Source organism: Mesoplodon bidens (assembly GCF_964165515.1).
Source record: "Mesoplodon bidens genome assembly, chromosome: 2".
NCBI lineage: Eukaryota > Metazoa > Chordata > Mammalia > Artiodactyla > Ziphiidae > Mesoplodon > Mesoplodon bidens.
The window spans coordinates 73,723,249-73,739,937 of NC_138177.1; the positions used below are offsets into that span (position 1 = coordinate 73,723,249).

At 46.3% G+C, this 16,689-nt stretch overlaps 1 protein-coding gene across 1 annotated transcript in view; it reads left to right on the forward strand.

Annotated features, from left to right (window-relative positions):
• Positions 1 to 10,912, forward strand: part of KCNN3 (potassium calcium-activated channel subfamily N member 3) — a gene marked incomplete at its 5' end in the record, with an annotated part of 169,818 nt that extends 158,906 nt beyond the window's left edge. Inside the window, 3 exons of the mRNA XM_081224313.1 lie at positions 3,767 to 3,894; positions 4,645 to 4,714; positions 10,562 to 10,912. Of these exons, the coding sequence (XP_081080439.1) occupies positions 3,767 to 3,894; positions 4,645 to 4,714; positions 10,562 to 10,858 (495 nt within the window). The 3' untranslated portion in view covers positions 10,859 to 10,912. The remainder of the gene's footprint in view (positions 1 to 3,766; positions 3,895 to 4,644; positions 4,715 to 10,561) is intronic.
• Positions 10,913 to 16,689: the final 5,777 nt, after the last annotated feature.

A 16,689-nucleotide genomic window follows, 5' to 3' on the forward strand; every position in this document is an offset into this window, starting at 1 on the left:
CCCACTAGGAGAGCTCAGTGGGTACCCAAGTCCCCATCAGGGAGTGGTGCTTGGAAGCCCTATGGAAGTTCAGTGAATCCCAGGAGGGGCACACAGCCTCAACTGCCTCCCACCCCGGCGATGCTTAAAACAATCAGCCAGGTGAATTGGAGGGAGAACCTGGTCGCAGTAGCATTTACTGTCGACGTGGGAAAGCACAATGCAGTTAAAAGCCTATTTCTTTTTCTCTTGCATGTTTTTTTTACATCTTTATTGGAGTATAATTGCTTTACAATGGTGTGTTAGTTTCTGCTTTATAACAAAGTGAATCAGTTATACATATACATATCTTCCCATATCTCTTCCCTCTTGCGTCTCCCTCCGTCCCACACTCCCTATCCCACCCCCTAGGTGGTCACAAAGCACCGAGCTGATCTCCCCCTGTGCTATGCGGCTGCTTCCCACTAGCTATCTATTTTACGTTTGGTACTGTATATATGTCCATGCCACTCTCTCACTTTGTCACAGCTTACCCTTCCCCCTCCCCATATCCTCAAGTCCATTCTCTAGTAGGTCTGTGTCTTTATTCCTGTCTTACCCCTAGGTTCTTCATGACATTGTTTTTCTTAAATTCCATATATATGTGTTAGCATACGGTATTTGCTTTTCTCTTTCTGACTTACTTCACTCTGTATGACAGACTCTAGGTCCATCCACCTCATTACAAATAGCTCAATTTCGTTTCTTTTTATGGCTGAGTAATATTCCATTGTATATATGTGCCACATCTTCTTTACCCATTCATCCGATGATGGACACTTAGGTTGTTTCCATCTCCTGGCTATTGTAAGTAGAGCTGCAATGATCTGCTTAGCTTTGTGCCAGGTTGTTTGCTGGCAATTAATTCAGAGTCAGCATCAAGGCTTGCATTTAACATCACTTTCCTGAATTCGCAGGGGCCTCCCGTTCAAACCCATAAAGATGCTGTGACTGCTTTGCTCAGCTACCCCGGCTGTGCTGTGATTTCAGTACCTTATATTTGGGATAAAGTTAAGTGCAGGACCTGGACTCCCTGTTCTGTCATATTGCTAAGTGAGGGCCATGATGATTAAAAACAAATCTAATGTCCTTTCCAGTTCCTTGATCCTGGAAAACAGGAAATAATTTTGTTTGTGTAGAGATGACATCTAGTCAGTCAGGTCTTTCTTCAGACCACATGAAAACCTTATGCTCTTTTTGGACCTGGCTCTTGTTTTGACTTTGCCATTAGCTAGCTGTGGGATTCTGGCCCTCACATTCTATCTCTGAAGCTGTCATTTCCTCACATTTTCAATGGGGGTTTGGGCCAGATGATGATAATTAGTATCTTTATGGTACTTTATAGTTTCTATAACACTTAAATCCACATTGACTCAGTTTGCCGTTTATAACTTTACGGTCTTGGTCTCTGTCTCAGTTTCTTCATCTGTAAAATGGGGATAATATTAGTACCTTCCTTAGAGGGTTGTTGTGAAGATTAAATGAGTTTACACATATGTAAAGTGGCACCTGGTAGATGTCCGCTCTTAGGCTCAGCACCATCAGCACCATGGTTATTGCCTCATTTGGGCCTCATAACAACCCTTAAGGTAAGGATTTATTTTTCCCTTCTTATAGATAGTTAAGCACTTACTCCTAAACTGGCAGAGGAAGGAGTCACCGGCAGCCTCTCCAATTTCAAATGTTTGTTCCACACCAACACAGAGACAGTTGTCAAAGGCTCATCAGCGCTGACATTCCATGGCTCTGTCAGTGTTCCAAAGACAAGACCCGTGTAACTGGGGCTCTGCCGATCATCATACATGCTGGGCAGGTTTTTCCCTCCTGTTCTTCTGTGAGGCTTTCCTTGGAGGCTAAGTACCTAGGGAAACTGAAAAAACCACCTGTCAAGTTGCCCTCTCCCCACAGAAGGGCAGCAGGAGTAGGCACTCCACAGAGAGAAAGCCTTCCCTTCTATGCTGCTTCTTTTGCCAGGAGGCTGATGTCCACTCCAGCTCCTGGACAGAACCCCAGTGACCACACCCTCCTCTACTTTCCCCCTCCTCACCTGGGCACTTACCATTTCCAGCTTCTTCTCACCACCACCTGCTTCCTTTCAGGCAAGAAAGTACCAAAGGTGGACAATTAAGTCATTTAAAACCATCTTCACGGTAGATTTTTACTGAACAAAAAGGCAGTATTTATGTCACTTAGACATTTCTGAGAAGACCTAGCTGTTCTTTTAGAATATCACTTCAGCGCCAATGGAAAATATAATCCAGCCTTAGTAATAAATTTTTTAAACATACACACAGAAGTTATCAGCCTGCAAAACAATGTTTCCCAGGCCTTCCCACACGTCTCAGTATTTTAACAACGTCCCATCTGTTGATGTCAGTCTGAAGAAGCAGGCCTGTACTCTCCAATTTTATTAAAATCCTTCCTGGCTAGTAACCTGATTTCTACTAGGCTGGCCTACTTACTTCCAGGCCCTGGGCCTGTGGGCCTGTGCCAGTTTGTATGGCTGACAGAAATGGGAACGGTTAATCAAAAATCTGTTTAGCTTGTGCTTAATAAGAAATGTTTCCTCTTGCTCTTGTTACTAATTGCTGAAGATGTCTGTGTTTGGATTAAAACTTTGTCCCCTGCCATCTGGATGCCATTGATATGTCTCAGCTCTGTCGTGAGCCAGGTGATATCAGTGGTTTCCATGTCAACAGATGACAGCGTCATATGTTGAAATGTGTGATTGCAGTGCAGTGAAAGAGCCAGCCTTGGGAAAGAGGCAGCTCTGGTTTCACACCAAAATATCTTCACTGATTTTCAGATACTGCTTGGAAATGATTTCAGTTTTATGCCAATTACATTTACATGTAAAATTGCAGTGTAAATGTTTTTTGCCATTTGGGAAAGGAAACAATGGACTTGTTAATACCTAGAGTTCTATTCGGTGGGAAAGACATTTCCTCAAAGAGGCCTTGTAAAATCTCCAGCTGAAGTGAAAGAAGTCAGACAGAGAAAGACAAATACTGTATATCACTTATATGTGGAATCTAAAAAATACAACAAACTAGTGAATATAACCAAAAAGAAGCAGACTCACAGGTAAAGAGAACAAATTAGTGGTTACCAGTGGGGAGCAGGGAGGGACAACATAGGGGTTGGGGGAGTGGGAGAAACAAACCACTGGGTGTAAGATAGGCTCAAGGACGTATAGGACAACACAGGGAATATAGCCAATGTTTTGTAATAACTGTAAATGGAAAGTAACCTTTAAAGATGGTATATAAATTTTAAATAATTTTTAAATAAATAAAATATCTAGCTGATAGGAAATCTGTTTACTCTGTGAATCCAAGAAATGTACCATGTACACTAAATAGAAATCCCACATAGAGCATGGAACTCTGCATCCAAGGGCAGCAATGGTACATATTTATCTATTCAAAGTGTGCCCCAGGCCTCCAGGTCTTGGTAATGTAGCCTATCTAAATATAGCATCAACAGTCGATAGGCAGGCCTGAAATAATTAAGAAAGAGACAGGATCCACCCCTCAACTTCGGGCTCCAGTCTACTCTGTCCAATACAGGATTAATAAGAGATGAATTTGAATGATCCTTTCTAAGAGTTCATGATTTCATTAAGGAAAAAGATCGTTGCAGAATCATTTCCTTATAAGGTAGACTATATCGACAGACATAAAAAACATGTTATGTGAACCTAGGGAAATTTACCTGATAGCAGCCTGTTTTATTTACTTTTCCTTAGATCAAGAATGCTGCAGCCAATGTCCTTCGGGAAACGTGGCTAATCTATAAACACACAAAGCTGCTAAAGAAGATTGACCACGCCAAAGTCAGGAAACACCAGAGGAAGTTCCTCCAAGCAATCCACCAGTGAGTAGGCCGGGGCAGCTCAGCCACCAGAGGACCAAATTAGAAGTGGTGGGTTCCCCAGAGCTCCATCAGTATCTTCTTGTATACTTAGAGGAGCAGGAGAAATCCATTCTTTTCCACTCAACAACCACTAGGGGGCGGTGAGCTGGACGCAGATCAGTCTGTTTATTCACTTATTGCACCTGCCACTGCCAGACATTGGACAGACTGCTATGGAAGGTAAATATTAGGTAAGAGCCTCAGGGGTCTCTCATAGTCTACACACACACACATACACACACGCATACACACACACACACGCATACACACACACACACCCCCACACACATTACAACTGGAAGCAGAACAAATTGTGGTCAGTGCTTTCTATAAGCTAAGTATTTAAAAAGTATAGTGGATTTTTAAAAGTAGAGGATGAAAACATTTATTCTGACCTGGAGGCTTGGGAAAACCCTGAAAGGCTGAGAGTAGGGCACTTAAGGTAGAAGGCACAGCCTAGATAAAGGCATAGAAGCCGGGAAATGGTCTGAGAGTGGTGAGGAAGCTATAATGACTGAAGGCAGGCACGCGTGGAGGCAAGAGTTTGCTTTCTTGGGGACCTGCCAAGCCCTTGATTCTGGTCAGTTGTCACCCATGTTCGAGGTCCTGGGCTGGGTTCCAAAACCAGATGAATTGATGTGGGTGTGGAATCTGCCCGTGGGGCTGAGCCCAGCGCCTGAAGAGCATTGCTGTTACGACTCTTTCCCGCAGACTGAGGAGCGTCAAGATGGAGCAGAGGAAGCTGAGCGACCAAGCCAACACCCTGGTGGACCTTTCCAAGGTGAGTGGCAAAATCCAAAGACCCCGTAAAGGGTTCTCAGGTGCTGGCATTTCAATTTCTCAGGTGTGGTTGTGAAGGCCTGGCCTTGGCCAAACTGGACAGTGCAGGACCAGGAAAGTAAAGACTGCTTCCTCCTTTGTTAAAAAATCATCTGGGTTCGAGTTCTTGACACTGGCAATCTACTAGTGCATGTTGTTGACTTTTAAAACCTGGCATGTGTTTCTTTTTTTGTTGGTTTTTTTTGTGGTACACGGGCCTCTCACTGTTGTGGCCTCTCCCGTTGCGGAGCACAGGCTCCAGATGCACAGGCTCAGCGGCCATGGCTCACGGGCCTAGCCGCTCTGCGGCATGTGGGATCCTCCCAGACCGGGGCACGAACCCGTGTCCCTTGCATCGGCAGGTGGACTCTCAACCACTGCGCCACCAGGGAAGCCCCTGGCATGTGTTTCTTAAATTCAGTCACTCAGGTCAGTCTTTGCTGGGATTTAATTAGCTGACCTACTACATCTTTTCGGTGTGTTGCTTGATTAGCTGTACACTGAGTTTGCACAGGGTGAAGCACACTGACGAGACCAAATGGTGATAATGGCGATGCTGCTGCCTGGGTCACACCTAGGAGGATCCTTCCTGTTTGCTGTTATAATTGCAAACTCATTTTCTTGCATCCTGCAGTCCTTACAACTCAGCTTTTCTGGACGCAAATTGGTGGTGGTGGTGGTGGTGAGGGGTGCATTTCTTTCTTTCTCATGAAGATGCCAAAAACGAGAGCCCTCCTTTGAGAGCCCTACTGTCATTCTGTGTTTCTGGCCCTGAACTGCTGTAAATACTGTAAAGGAACTCTCTCCTTTTGCAAATCTCTGGAGTGAAGGAATCGGAGGCTGCACTGCTGGCAGAGCTGAGTGTAGGCGCCAATGAAGAAAGGGCCTCCCCTCCCCTCCCCTCCCCTCCCCTCCCCTCCCCTCCCCTCCCCTCCCCTCCCCTCCCCTCCCCTCCCCTCCCCTCCCCTCCCCTCCCCTCCCCTCCCCTCCCCTCCCCTCCCCTCCCCTCCCCTCCGTTTTTTTTTTAATTTGTTTTTTATTTTTGGCTGCATTGGGTCTTCGTTGCTGAGCGCAGGCTTTCTCTAGTTGCGGCGAGTGAGGGCTACTCTTCGTTGCAGCGCGCGGGCTTCTCATTGCGGTGGCTTCTCTTGTTGTGGAGCACGGGCTCTAGGTGTGCGGGCTCAGTAGTTGTGGCTCGCGGGCTGTAGAGCACAGGCTCAGTAGTTGTGGCGCACGGGCTTAGTTCTGCGGCATGTGGGATCTTCCCGGATCAGGGCTCGAACCCATGTCCCCTGCACTGGCAGGCGGATTCTTAACCACTGCGCCACCAGAGAAGCCCTCTCATTGCCTCTTGATAGAAACTGTATATCAAATATATAGCCCAGGGCCAGGCTGTCAGAACACTCCAGCAGATGTCGATTATCATCATGGAACACATTCCCTGGGTAAGCAAGAGAAGTTCCCTCAGGCCAGTTAAGCCCCCTTTGAAAAGATGGTGCAATCAGAGAAATTGCCAGTTCTTGGGCCACGTGCAGGCGCCTTATTCAATGAAGGGATCAGGCCAAAGAAAGGGCCTCCTAAGCTTGGGAGGACTTCAATCAGGGAATGTGCTGCTGGCACAGGTGGGGAGAAGCCCACAGGCTGTGTGCTTTGGAGGGGGCGCTGTGGTGGAGTGCAGGGCTCCTGAGAGCCAGGAGGAAGCAAGGATGTGAATGGAACGCCCAAGTGCAGAAGGGAGCCCCCCATGGTCTTGGGTGCATTGCTTAAAACTCTTGGGTTCCACTATCAGAAACCCATTGGAAGTAGGTTTTAAAATGTAGGTGTTTATTATAAGGATACAAGGAAGTCTCATTCCAGGTAGAACCTCAAGGCAGGCATGTGATCAGACTTCAGGAAGGAACTACCTAGAAGTGCCCCTCACCCTGGAAAGTATTCGCTCACCTTCTTTTCTCTCCTGTTCAAGTGCCTGTTTCAGTTCTCTCTCTCTCCCTCTCCCGCACCTCCTGACAACTTTCTATGCCCCCTGTCTCCATGGCAGACCATGGCAGGGCCCTATCCAGAGAGTACATGCTCTAGTTCTAGCCACAGGCAAAGACGGATTGGCCATCCTCCTATTGGTCTTAATTCTAAATTCTCAGAAGGGACGAGATGACTGGCCCGTTTGAGTCACGTGTCCACCCTTGGGCCAATCAGCTGAGGCCAGCAGGGGGTCGGGTAGGGCAAACATGGCTGGGGACCCACGCTGGGAGGTGCAGGAGTAGCCCAACAAGCCCCGAGATGTTTCTTTTACAGGTAGCCATGTTTCTGCCTCCCCTCTCACCTGGCAGGACAGGCTGTGGCTGGTGTTCTCCTGGGAATAGCGGGCACACTGGACTTTCAAGCCTGCGTTTCTTCAGTGCCAGCCACCGCCTCTCACAGAGACAGGGCCCCGTGCAGAGCAGACTGGGTGAAGCAAAAAACTCAGTGAACTGGAAAGAGGCTCATGTGAATTGGGTGGGGGAACTAAACCATCAATAACCTGGGAGCAAGTTACCTGGAAAGAAAGGGTGTGGAGGAGAGGGTGAAGGGAGAGCGTCTGCAGGGCTACCAGGAGTGGTGTGGGACCTGCAGGGAGGGTGCACTCTGACATCCATCCAGTCTTCATCTTTCCTCCCAGGAGACTCAGCCAAGGTCCTGGCAGCAGCTTAGCGTCTCTCACACTGGTCCACCTTCCCCCTGGTATCCTGTCACCAAGCAACAGAACAGGGGAGACAATAATAACACTGGGTTCTCTCCCTTTTCTTTCTGTGCTTCGTCCTCCCAGCTCACCACCTTCCACGCCTGTCCTTTGGTCCTTTCTAGATTAAGAAAAGGGCGTGTGGCCTCCACATAACACTTGCTGTATTGAAGAGCTCGCTCATAGGGTGGCAGAGATGGGGTGGGGGAGCGCTGGGATGCTTTATATGCTAGCTTCAGTGTCTTCCATTGAAGTGTAAAAATCATTCCCCACATCTGAGGCTCAACTGATCAAATAAGATGGTATCTGTGAAAATGCTTTGTGAACTATAACGGTTTTGCATGTGGTAGTTCTGATTAGGAATATAGATGAGGAAACCAAGGTCCAGAGAAACAAAGAGACCATCCCAAGGTCAGGCTGTTGGAGAGCTGCAGCACTGGGGCTGAGACCCAGGGGCCCAGATTCAGTCCAGAGCTCGTTAGGGTGTCCCTGCGGTCAAATAGATTTGTGGTGTCGTACATTCTGGGAAGAACATACACCCTGAAGAGGTTCTGTGAATGTTAATTAATGAAGGAAGCACTCTTGCTTCTAAAGTCACGCTCTCCTCTGAGGAGGCCACAGAAGAGTCCTGCCCTTTGCAAAGGCAGAGCTGCCTCACTCCACCTCTGTGACGGCTCCCTTTGGGGCTGCAGCCAATTTCCTGGTGGGAAGGTATCACTACGTTTTCAATCCCCCTTCTCCCATCTCCTTTCTGGCTTCTCATATTTTGCCACCTTCCTTTACTTTTTTTTTCGTTCACCTCATTCCCTACTACCTTGGCCCCCGCGGGCACCCATGGTTTCTGCATCTTCCTGGAGTAACTTGAAATTTCAGGTAAAATAGGATCAGGGTGTCACTGGCAGATGACCAGAAGCCCCTAGAGCCACAGTGCCTGCAGGTGGGGTTTGGGAGGGTACAAAGCAACTGCCAACCTGGCCCACAGGAACACCCAAGAGCATGAAGTCTCCCAAGAGTCTTGCTCCCAAGTCTGATGTCGCTTGTTAGTTTGCAGGGAGAAATGTGACTGTCACATAGATAAGGGCTCTACAGACCAACCCGGGAGGCCAAATTATAAGCAGAAAGTTGCCTGGTAAGAGGATAGTCAGAACCATGGTGGTACAGTTTGGAACAAAAGTGGTTTCATTTCAATTAAATGAATTGAATTTGAGGGATAGTTAGATGTAGGGTGGGCAGGACTTTGTACTGGTGAGATATGGGGGCTGAGGGAGAGGATGACGCCCAGGTTTCAGGTGGGAACAGCCTGAATGAGTGGCCTCTCACGGAACCAGGGAGCACTGGCAAAGAGCAGATGTAGGACCGAAAATGGTGCACTTGGCACAAGCTGCCTTTGTTTAGTGCTGCTCTGACCCGGTTTTATAACTTAACTCTCAGAAGACGTTTATTTTATTACATTAACATTTTATTTTATTGGCAGTTCCCTAGATGTACCCCATTTTTGCTCCCCTGCTCTCACGACCTTGTTCAATGTTCATTCACAAAAGCTTACAGAACACCTGTTCTCCAGAGGCAGGCCCTGGGCTGGGCCCCCTTGGGAGTCTTCTCTCCTTTCCTTCAGCCACTCAGGTCTCGGTGGGAAACGCTGAGAAACTTTCCAGGTATATGGAAATAATCTGTGGCGCAAAAGGTCTTTTCCCATCAGTTAAACTCCTACATTGGCCAAAGGATGGAAGGGACGGTGATTTTCCCCTGTGCCAGCACTTTATTCATTCATTAGTTCTACCAACATCTTTTAGTGCCGACCATGTATGACAGACCCCCTTGCTAGGCATGTTTATGTACACTTGTCCATCAAAAAATGTTAGTTGAGCATCCCCTATGTGCCAGATGCTGTTTTAAGGCCTTGGGACACATCCGTGAACACAACAGGTGAAGGTCCCTGCCCTGGAGCTTTCCTTCTAGTGGGAGAAAACAGACAATAATAAGCGAAGAAACAGCAAATTAGCTAGTGTATTAGAAGGTGGCATGAAGAAAAGAGTTGAGCAGGTTTAGCGGGATCGGGGTAGGGGTGGGAACAAGGTGCCGTATTAACAAGGGCATGGGGGGGAGATGATTTTTAAGGGGAGGCTGAGAGGAGGTGAGGCTGTCGGCCATGGGATGTGTGGGGAGTGAGCAGTGGTGACAGGGCGGGTCCCTGGGACGCTGGGAGATGGCACCGAGAGCAGGAGGTTTACTGGGGGCACCATCAGGACAGCACCTGTTGGGGAGCAAGGGAAGCAGGATGGGGCAGAGGGAGAGTCTGAACTGTGATACGATTGACAAAGGCCTCGACCAACCCACGGGAGTTCCGGAGGTGGACTGGCCCTTCAGGGGTGTCCCAAATTGAGGCAATGTCCCTCCTCATTGACCAGGCAGCAGAGGGGCTGTAACCTCAGCGAGGCAGCTCCCTTTCACTACAGCCCAGTCCTGAGTGAGTTACGTTGTACGTTGTACATTCTGGCTGCTGTGTTGAAAGTTGGGGCCAGGGGGAGCAACAGCTTTATAACTATGTGTTGTTATTATTAACTCCTATTTCATAAGGAAACCAAGCAGAGAGGTTAAGGGGCATGAGGGCAGGCACATTATTAGTGAGTGGCAGACGTGTACTTGAGCCCTGGCCTACCAGTGGTAAGTCTATTGCATTGTCCGCTCCCCACCACAGAGCCGTCTCTTTCATCAGTAGGTGCCATTGCCATATGAGCTGAGAGGTTGGACGAAGTAAGAACCTGAGGACACTTCAGGGACTTGTTCTATTTAAGAAGAAAGTGCTGCCTTTCCAGTCTATATATTCTCTAATCTATTTTTATAAGTAATATACATTATTTTTGTAGTAAAACAACAACAAAAACACAGACATACAAACCCACTGTGCCATTTGAGCCTCCAAGTCCTCAGGAAAGTAAACTGTTTCTCTGTCCTTGGCCAGATCCGACACGGCCGGTGTGGAAGTTGATCCCTGGAGGAGTTGTATTTCAAGTGTAATCTGGAGGAGTATTTCATTTTTTCCATTGCAGATTCCTCTGCAATGACCTGTCGTCTCCCTGTCTCTCCAAACAGATGCAGAACGTCATGTATGACCTAATCACAGAACTCAATGATCGGAGCGAAGATCTGGAGAAACAAATCGGCAGTCTGGAGTCTAAGCTGGAGCACCTCACCGCCAGCATCAATTCCCTGCCCCTGCTCATCGCGGACACCCTGCGCCAGCAGCAGCGGCAGTTCCTGTCTGCCCTCACGGAGGCCCGGGGCGTCAGCGTGGCAGTGGGCACCACCCACACCCCACTCTCCGACAGCCCAATCGGGGTCAGCTCCACCTCCTTCCCAACCCCGTACACGAGTTCAAGCAGTTGCTAAATAAAACTCCCCACTTCAGAAGCATTACCCATAGGTCTTAAGATGCAAATCAACTCTCTCCTGGTCGCTTTGCCATCAAGGAACATGCAGACCAGGAAACGTAAAGGAGAGAGACCGAGCTAATTAACTAACTCATGTTCATTCAGCGTGCTTGGTTTGATATGCCTTGAAACCAGAAATCTGATCTCTGTTTAGGTGCCTCTACTCGGGAGCAGCAAGAGGAGATGACAGGAAGCGACGCCTCTGGTAGGGCCCTTGCGGCACAGTTGGTGGAGAACAGACACCCACGTTCAATCTCAGGTCTTCACGTGGTGGTGGTGGTGGGGGGGGAGCTCAGATGCACTGAAGTAGCCGGCAGTGAAGCCAGCCTGGAGGAGGGTCCCGCGGAGGGAGGGCATGGTGTCAGGCTTGGGGGGATGGGTTCCTCACCCCGGGGTCCTCCAGCCCACCTGTCTGCGTTCCTTCTGTCTAAGGAAGCCCCTGGATGACAAAGTAAGGGAGAGCTGCCCACAGCTTTTGCCAAGACAGACATGCTTTCCTGCCATCCCTCGCGCAGTCATAAAACACAACTGAGACTGAAAGAAAAATAGACAAATCAAAAGCCAGACTTTCCATCCAACATTAATACCCGTATAAACCCGTGTATTTGCAAGCGTGTGCATGTACACACATACACATCCCACAGTCAACCCAGGTCTCTTCTGGTTTGCACTTGACCCAAATAAAGAGGGACCTGGTACCTCACCCTGCACACAGTAGGCACTTCCTAAATGCACGTTGAGTCGGTCTGAATCGGGATGTGAGTGCTGTCAGTTCAGGTAGTTTGCCAGTGTCGGCCGCATCCTGAGCTTCACTGAGGATGCAGGTTGCTTCAAACACAGAACAGGGTGCTTTGCCCTGGGTATGCACCATGCTTGCTCTGAGATGAATGACAAGCCAAAATTGGCATATTCTGGAGAGATAAGCAGCCTTCTAAAAACAACGGCTTCTGCAGAGTTTTCATCTTATATCCAAACAAGCTGTGCTCCACTGGAGCACATGATCAGGTGTACGTGTGTGAGGGAAGGGGGGTGGGATCTGTGCATGCGTGCACACACATGTACCAACAGCTGCGACCCCAGGACACCTGCATGAATAGAAGGATTGTCTGGGGGGGTTTGCTCAGTGATATTTATCCAGCAACAGGTTTACAGCCCCAGATGTTAGGAGCGCAAAAGGGTCAAATGCCTCACCTGAGAGCTGGGAGAAGTGATGGTGAGTGGCCCAGCTGGTCCCTTCTACCTGACCTAAAACCACCTCGAAGTGTAAGGTTATGAGGATAAAGGGAGCCTCTAGGGAACCCTGTGGGTAAGATAAGGTGACAGGGGTCTGTCAGTATCCTGTTCCTGCTGTGCCACGTTAATCTTGGTGCAGAAACTATTATAATACATCTCAAACTCCAAGGGACTCCAGAAACATCCAGATCCAGTGTATGACAGGCACTGTGAGGAGAGGGCATGGGGATGCATGATATTTTCCACACTCCATCATCTAACCATGCATAATGTTTGTGATGTGAAAACCATCATGCTAATCATCACATTTCTCATTCTGAGGTCTTTGACGTCTGCTTGTGGGGACTTAAATCATACTGTAGGGAATATTTCATCTGTTTAGGATAAAACGGAAGGGTATCATTTGGGGATGGCTGTCCTGTTGGGTTTCACTTTGTACAGGACATCGCCACTTTTCCAAAGGCAGAGTCTAGCTGTGAAGACTTTTCCTCTACAGCACTGGCCTGGTCTTCTAAGGGCAAGGGAACCATCAGACAGCAAAAGGTAGACCACCCTAGAAAAGCCACTCTTTCAAGAAGATCTGCTCTCTTGTTCAACCTCTTCTTATATCTCTTTTCATTGCTGTGCTCTTCCCTTGATGCCCTCATTTTTATCTTGATAACTCCTTTGAGCATTTTCCTTGGTTGCTTTGTACACCATAGCTGCCACACTTGCTGCTGGCTTTAAAATTTTTTTGCTTGTTCTTTTAACTATTGATTATCTAAAAGATCCTCCTCCTTTTTTATGTCCCAGGAATGGTGCTCCTGTTCTCAGTGACAGCTGATCATATAAACAGACCAATAAGCAGATGAAATAACCATGCAGTTTCTTTGTGGCGTTAGCTCATTTCACAAAGAAATGAAGTGAAGAGCACTGACAGGTCAACCTGAGCATGCCAATACCAGTCATCTAACCTACAGCCCTCAATTCTTAATTCCTAGTCACCCTTCCCATTCCCCCGTAACCCTGTGATGTGTGTGTGTGTGTGTGTGTGTGTGTATGTGCACGTGCACACAAATAGGGATTTAATCTGAATTTCAAACAAATGGCATGCAAGATTTCACTGCTACTCCTCCTGCCAAAAAGTGTGTGCAGACTGTCATTGACCCACCGCTGTCTGCGGGTGACTCTTCTTTAACCCACCACTAATGCTATTCACTTAGGTAAATCCTGATGACCAACCTAGCAACACTAGCAAAGAGAGTGGTTGGAGATATTTCCAGTAGCAGTAGCCACTGGCATCCTAGAAACATATGGGCATTTGTAGCATGACTGGACCTATTGGTAGTGCAATAGCTACGTATGGTTTTTATCCTTGACGAAAGAGTACTTACTCTTCGGAAAAAAAAAAAAAAAGTGATCAAATCTGCATGTTGATCCTGCAGTGGTAAATGGGAGGCTGCTTCTCTGTACTGGTTTTTCAGCTTTATGTGGGGAAGTTGCCCATTCTCCTGCAAGTACAATCAACCCTTGATGACTTAGGTATTGATTATCCAGGGTGTAGCTCACCCAGGTTTCCTTCCTACAGCCCATCTTTTGGCTAATTCCACTGAGCCTCAGCATCTTAGTCAGATGGGAAAAGGGGGCAAGTGGATTCTCATGCCATGCCTTCTGGTTCTGTAATCTCAAGTTTGGTGGTGGAGGAGGTTTAATTATCTACTCAAGAATTGGCTATATGGAAGAACTATTAATTACAGTAACCTCAGTCCAGTACTGAACTGATTGAGTTCTGCCCACTCCTGGAAGGATGACCCAGTGGCAGAGCCCCTACTATAATCCTTCTGATGACTCAGTGTCAGGTAAAAGTACTCTAAAATTCCCTAAAATATCTAGACACTTGAATTAAAAATACAGAGCCACCCCCTCATCGCTTAAGCCATATTATAGCTTCATGTACTGTAAAGTCAGGGATGTACTGTGATACTTTAAGACCACTAATCTCGGTGGAATTTCAGGACATAGCATCAGTTGGTAAATTATACAAGACTAGGGACTCACTCCTCCTTAGATTGAAGTCCAAATAAAAATCTGCATCTTTGGATCAAAGGCCACATATGTGTGATCATCATCAATAAATTTATCATGAAGTGTCTATGAACTGCTCTTGCCATCCTCATAATATGTAACTTCATGACATCATATCTCTAGAAATGCTTAATGCAATGCAAAAGAACAAGAGGGGTAAGGCCCTACATCACCACTAACCTCTGACCTCAGCAAGTACCAGTGGTGTAACAACAATCTCATAACTGAAGAGGTATGGAAAATGTCTGTGCAAGTAATTTCCAAAGTGCTGAGCAAGTGTAAACTATTGTTATTTATTAAAGGCCAAGAAGAAACAGCATTGAAGAAACAATGATTTTAATATATAATATTTGAGGCTTTCCCCCTTAGATTTTTGATAATTTCTTGTGAATAAGTAATGATGGAAGAGAAGAAAACTAGAGATGCAGAATCAGAATAAATAAAACTCTAACACTGGATCCACATCTTTGGCCAATGAATATAACCACCTCATACCTCAATTTCCCTATGCTTAAAATGAAGGTAATAGTTAATATTCTTAAGTACAAAGTATTCTGTAGATTTTAAAATGAAACCACTATTGCCAACAACAGCAGCCCAAACTGACTCTGTCAAGTGCACACTTTGATGTTGCCTCTGAATGTAGTCAATATTTACCAAAAAGTAATTCTTACATATCAACCTATGTGAAATTAGCAGGGAGAAGTATGGGATTAGCACATAGTCCCAGGACCTCTCTCCTTCAGAGCATACCTCAACAAACAGTGCACCCCAAATTAAGAATCAGTGTTTCATCCCAGAACCCATGGTGTTGCTACCATCACAGTACCACAACTGAGATACTATGAAGTCATTGCACTACCAGTAGGTTACTGCTCTTTTAAAGTTACTGCTTTTAAGTCCTAAAATACGTCCCAGTTCTACACAATCATCCTACTTCCTTGGATGTTGCTTAGAAGCAGATGAAGACTCCATCAGTGGCCATTTGGCTGCCCCTATTGACTCTGCGGCATTCGGCTTCAGTACCTTAGACAGCTATCTGGTGGCTTCCTGGTAGGCGGGAACAGCCCCTTCCCTTCCCTGCAGTCAGTCAGCTTAATGACGCCCTGGACAGTATCCCTTCCTTCTCTACTGCCGCCAAAGTAAACACTGTGGGAACGGGATCATTGATACCACTAAGAAAGGAATGTTACAGGGATAGCAATATCAACTGTCTGCCTCTGGCAGTAGAATATAGGTGAGTGCTCTTCATTCTGAAAGCTTGTGCCAGGCTGCATGAATAGTTAACACTAAACTCCTGTCAGACAAGTAATACGTAGATTTTTACTAAAATACACCGAAGCTTATTAAAAGTACTCAGTGCAATGGTATATAAATATATACAGATAGAGAAAAACAATAACTGTGATGTTTTTTTCTTACACCATTACTGGAAATGCCCAAACATGAACTGGAGTTCCCTCTGAACAAAACCATTATCAAATCATCAACGTATGACCTCCAAATCTAGGTGCCAAGTGCCCTGCCACAGCTGTTTACACACCTGAGAAACGTGTTCTGGAAGCTGTACTCTTGGGCCTGGACCATGTGTTGAAACAAACAAAAGAGACGTTGTGACCAACCAAGCTGATGGAGGAAAAGCACAAAATTCAACACCAACCTATAGTTCGGATCCCAAAGAGATGCTGAATTTATAGCCAAAAAAAAAAAAAAGTATATATATATATATATATATATATACTTTTTTTTTTTTTGACAAAGCAAATATCAATCTGATCGGAGCAGCCAACATCCAAGTTCACTAAGAAGGACAGGGAATAAACAACATTCTCTAGCTGTGTCATATTGTCTCAGTTTTTGAATCTCAACCAGGACTGATCCACCTTCATCAGACACACTTTTTAATGGCGCAACAACACAATGCTGGTCCCAGACTCTCCATTCTGCACTGACCAGAAGAGAACAACAAAAGAGAGCAACAGGATGTCAATGGAGGAAATATTTTCATGGTGAACTCGGAAACTGATGTGTTTATATTCAGAATCAGATGAGCTTCAGTATGAATTTGCATCTTGCCTCTGTACTGCTTGCTATTTTTTAATGATAGGAGAAAGTATAACAGTTTATTTTAAATATGAAATATATTGCTATATTATAAAATATATTGTAACTTTCAACTAACATTTTGTATCAAACTAGTCTTTAACAGGTCCGGTGTCAGCCTGCTCTCCCAATGACTGTTTCTGAGTACACATCACTGTTAGTGATTGCCTGACACCCAGACCAAGGGTCCTCAGCCTACAGAACTGCCATATTCTAATTCTCTGAGACGTGACTATTAGACACAAAAGAACATTGTTCCCAGCTTAGATGACTAATTCTACCCTAAATTCTTTCAAGCCATTTCAGAAGAGATTTTAAAAGCCATCACTCCTTTAGTAGCTGTGCAAAGCCAGTTTAATAAAAGTGCAGGCTCTTTCTATATAAATGCAA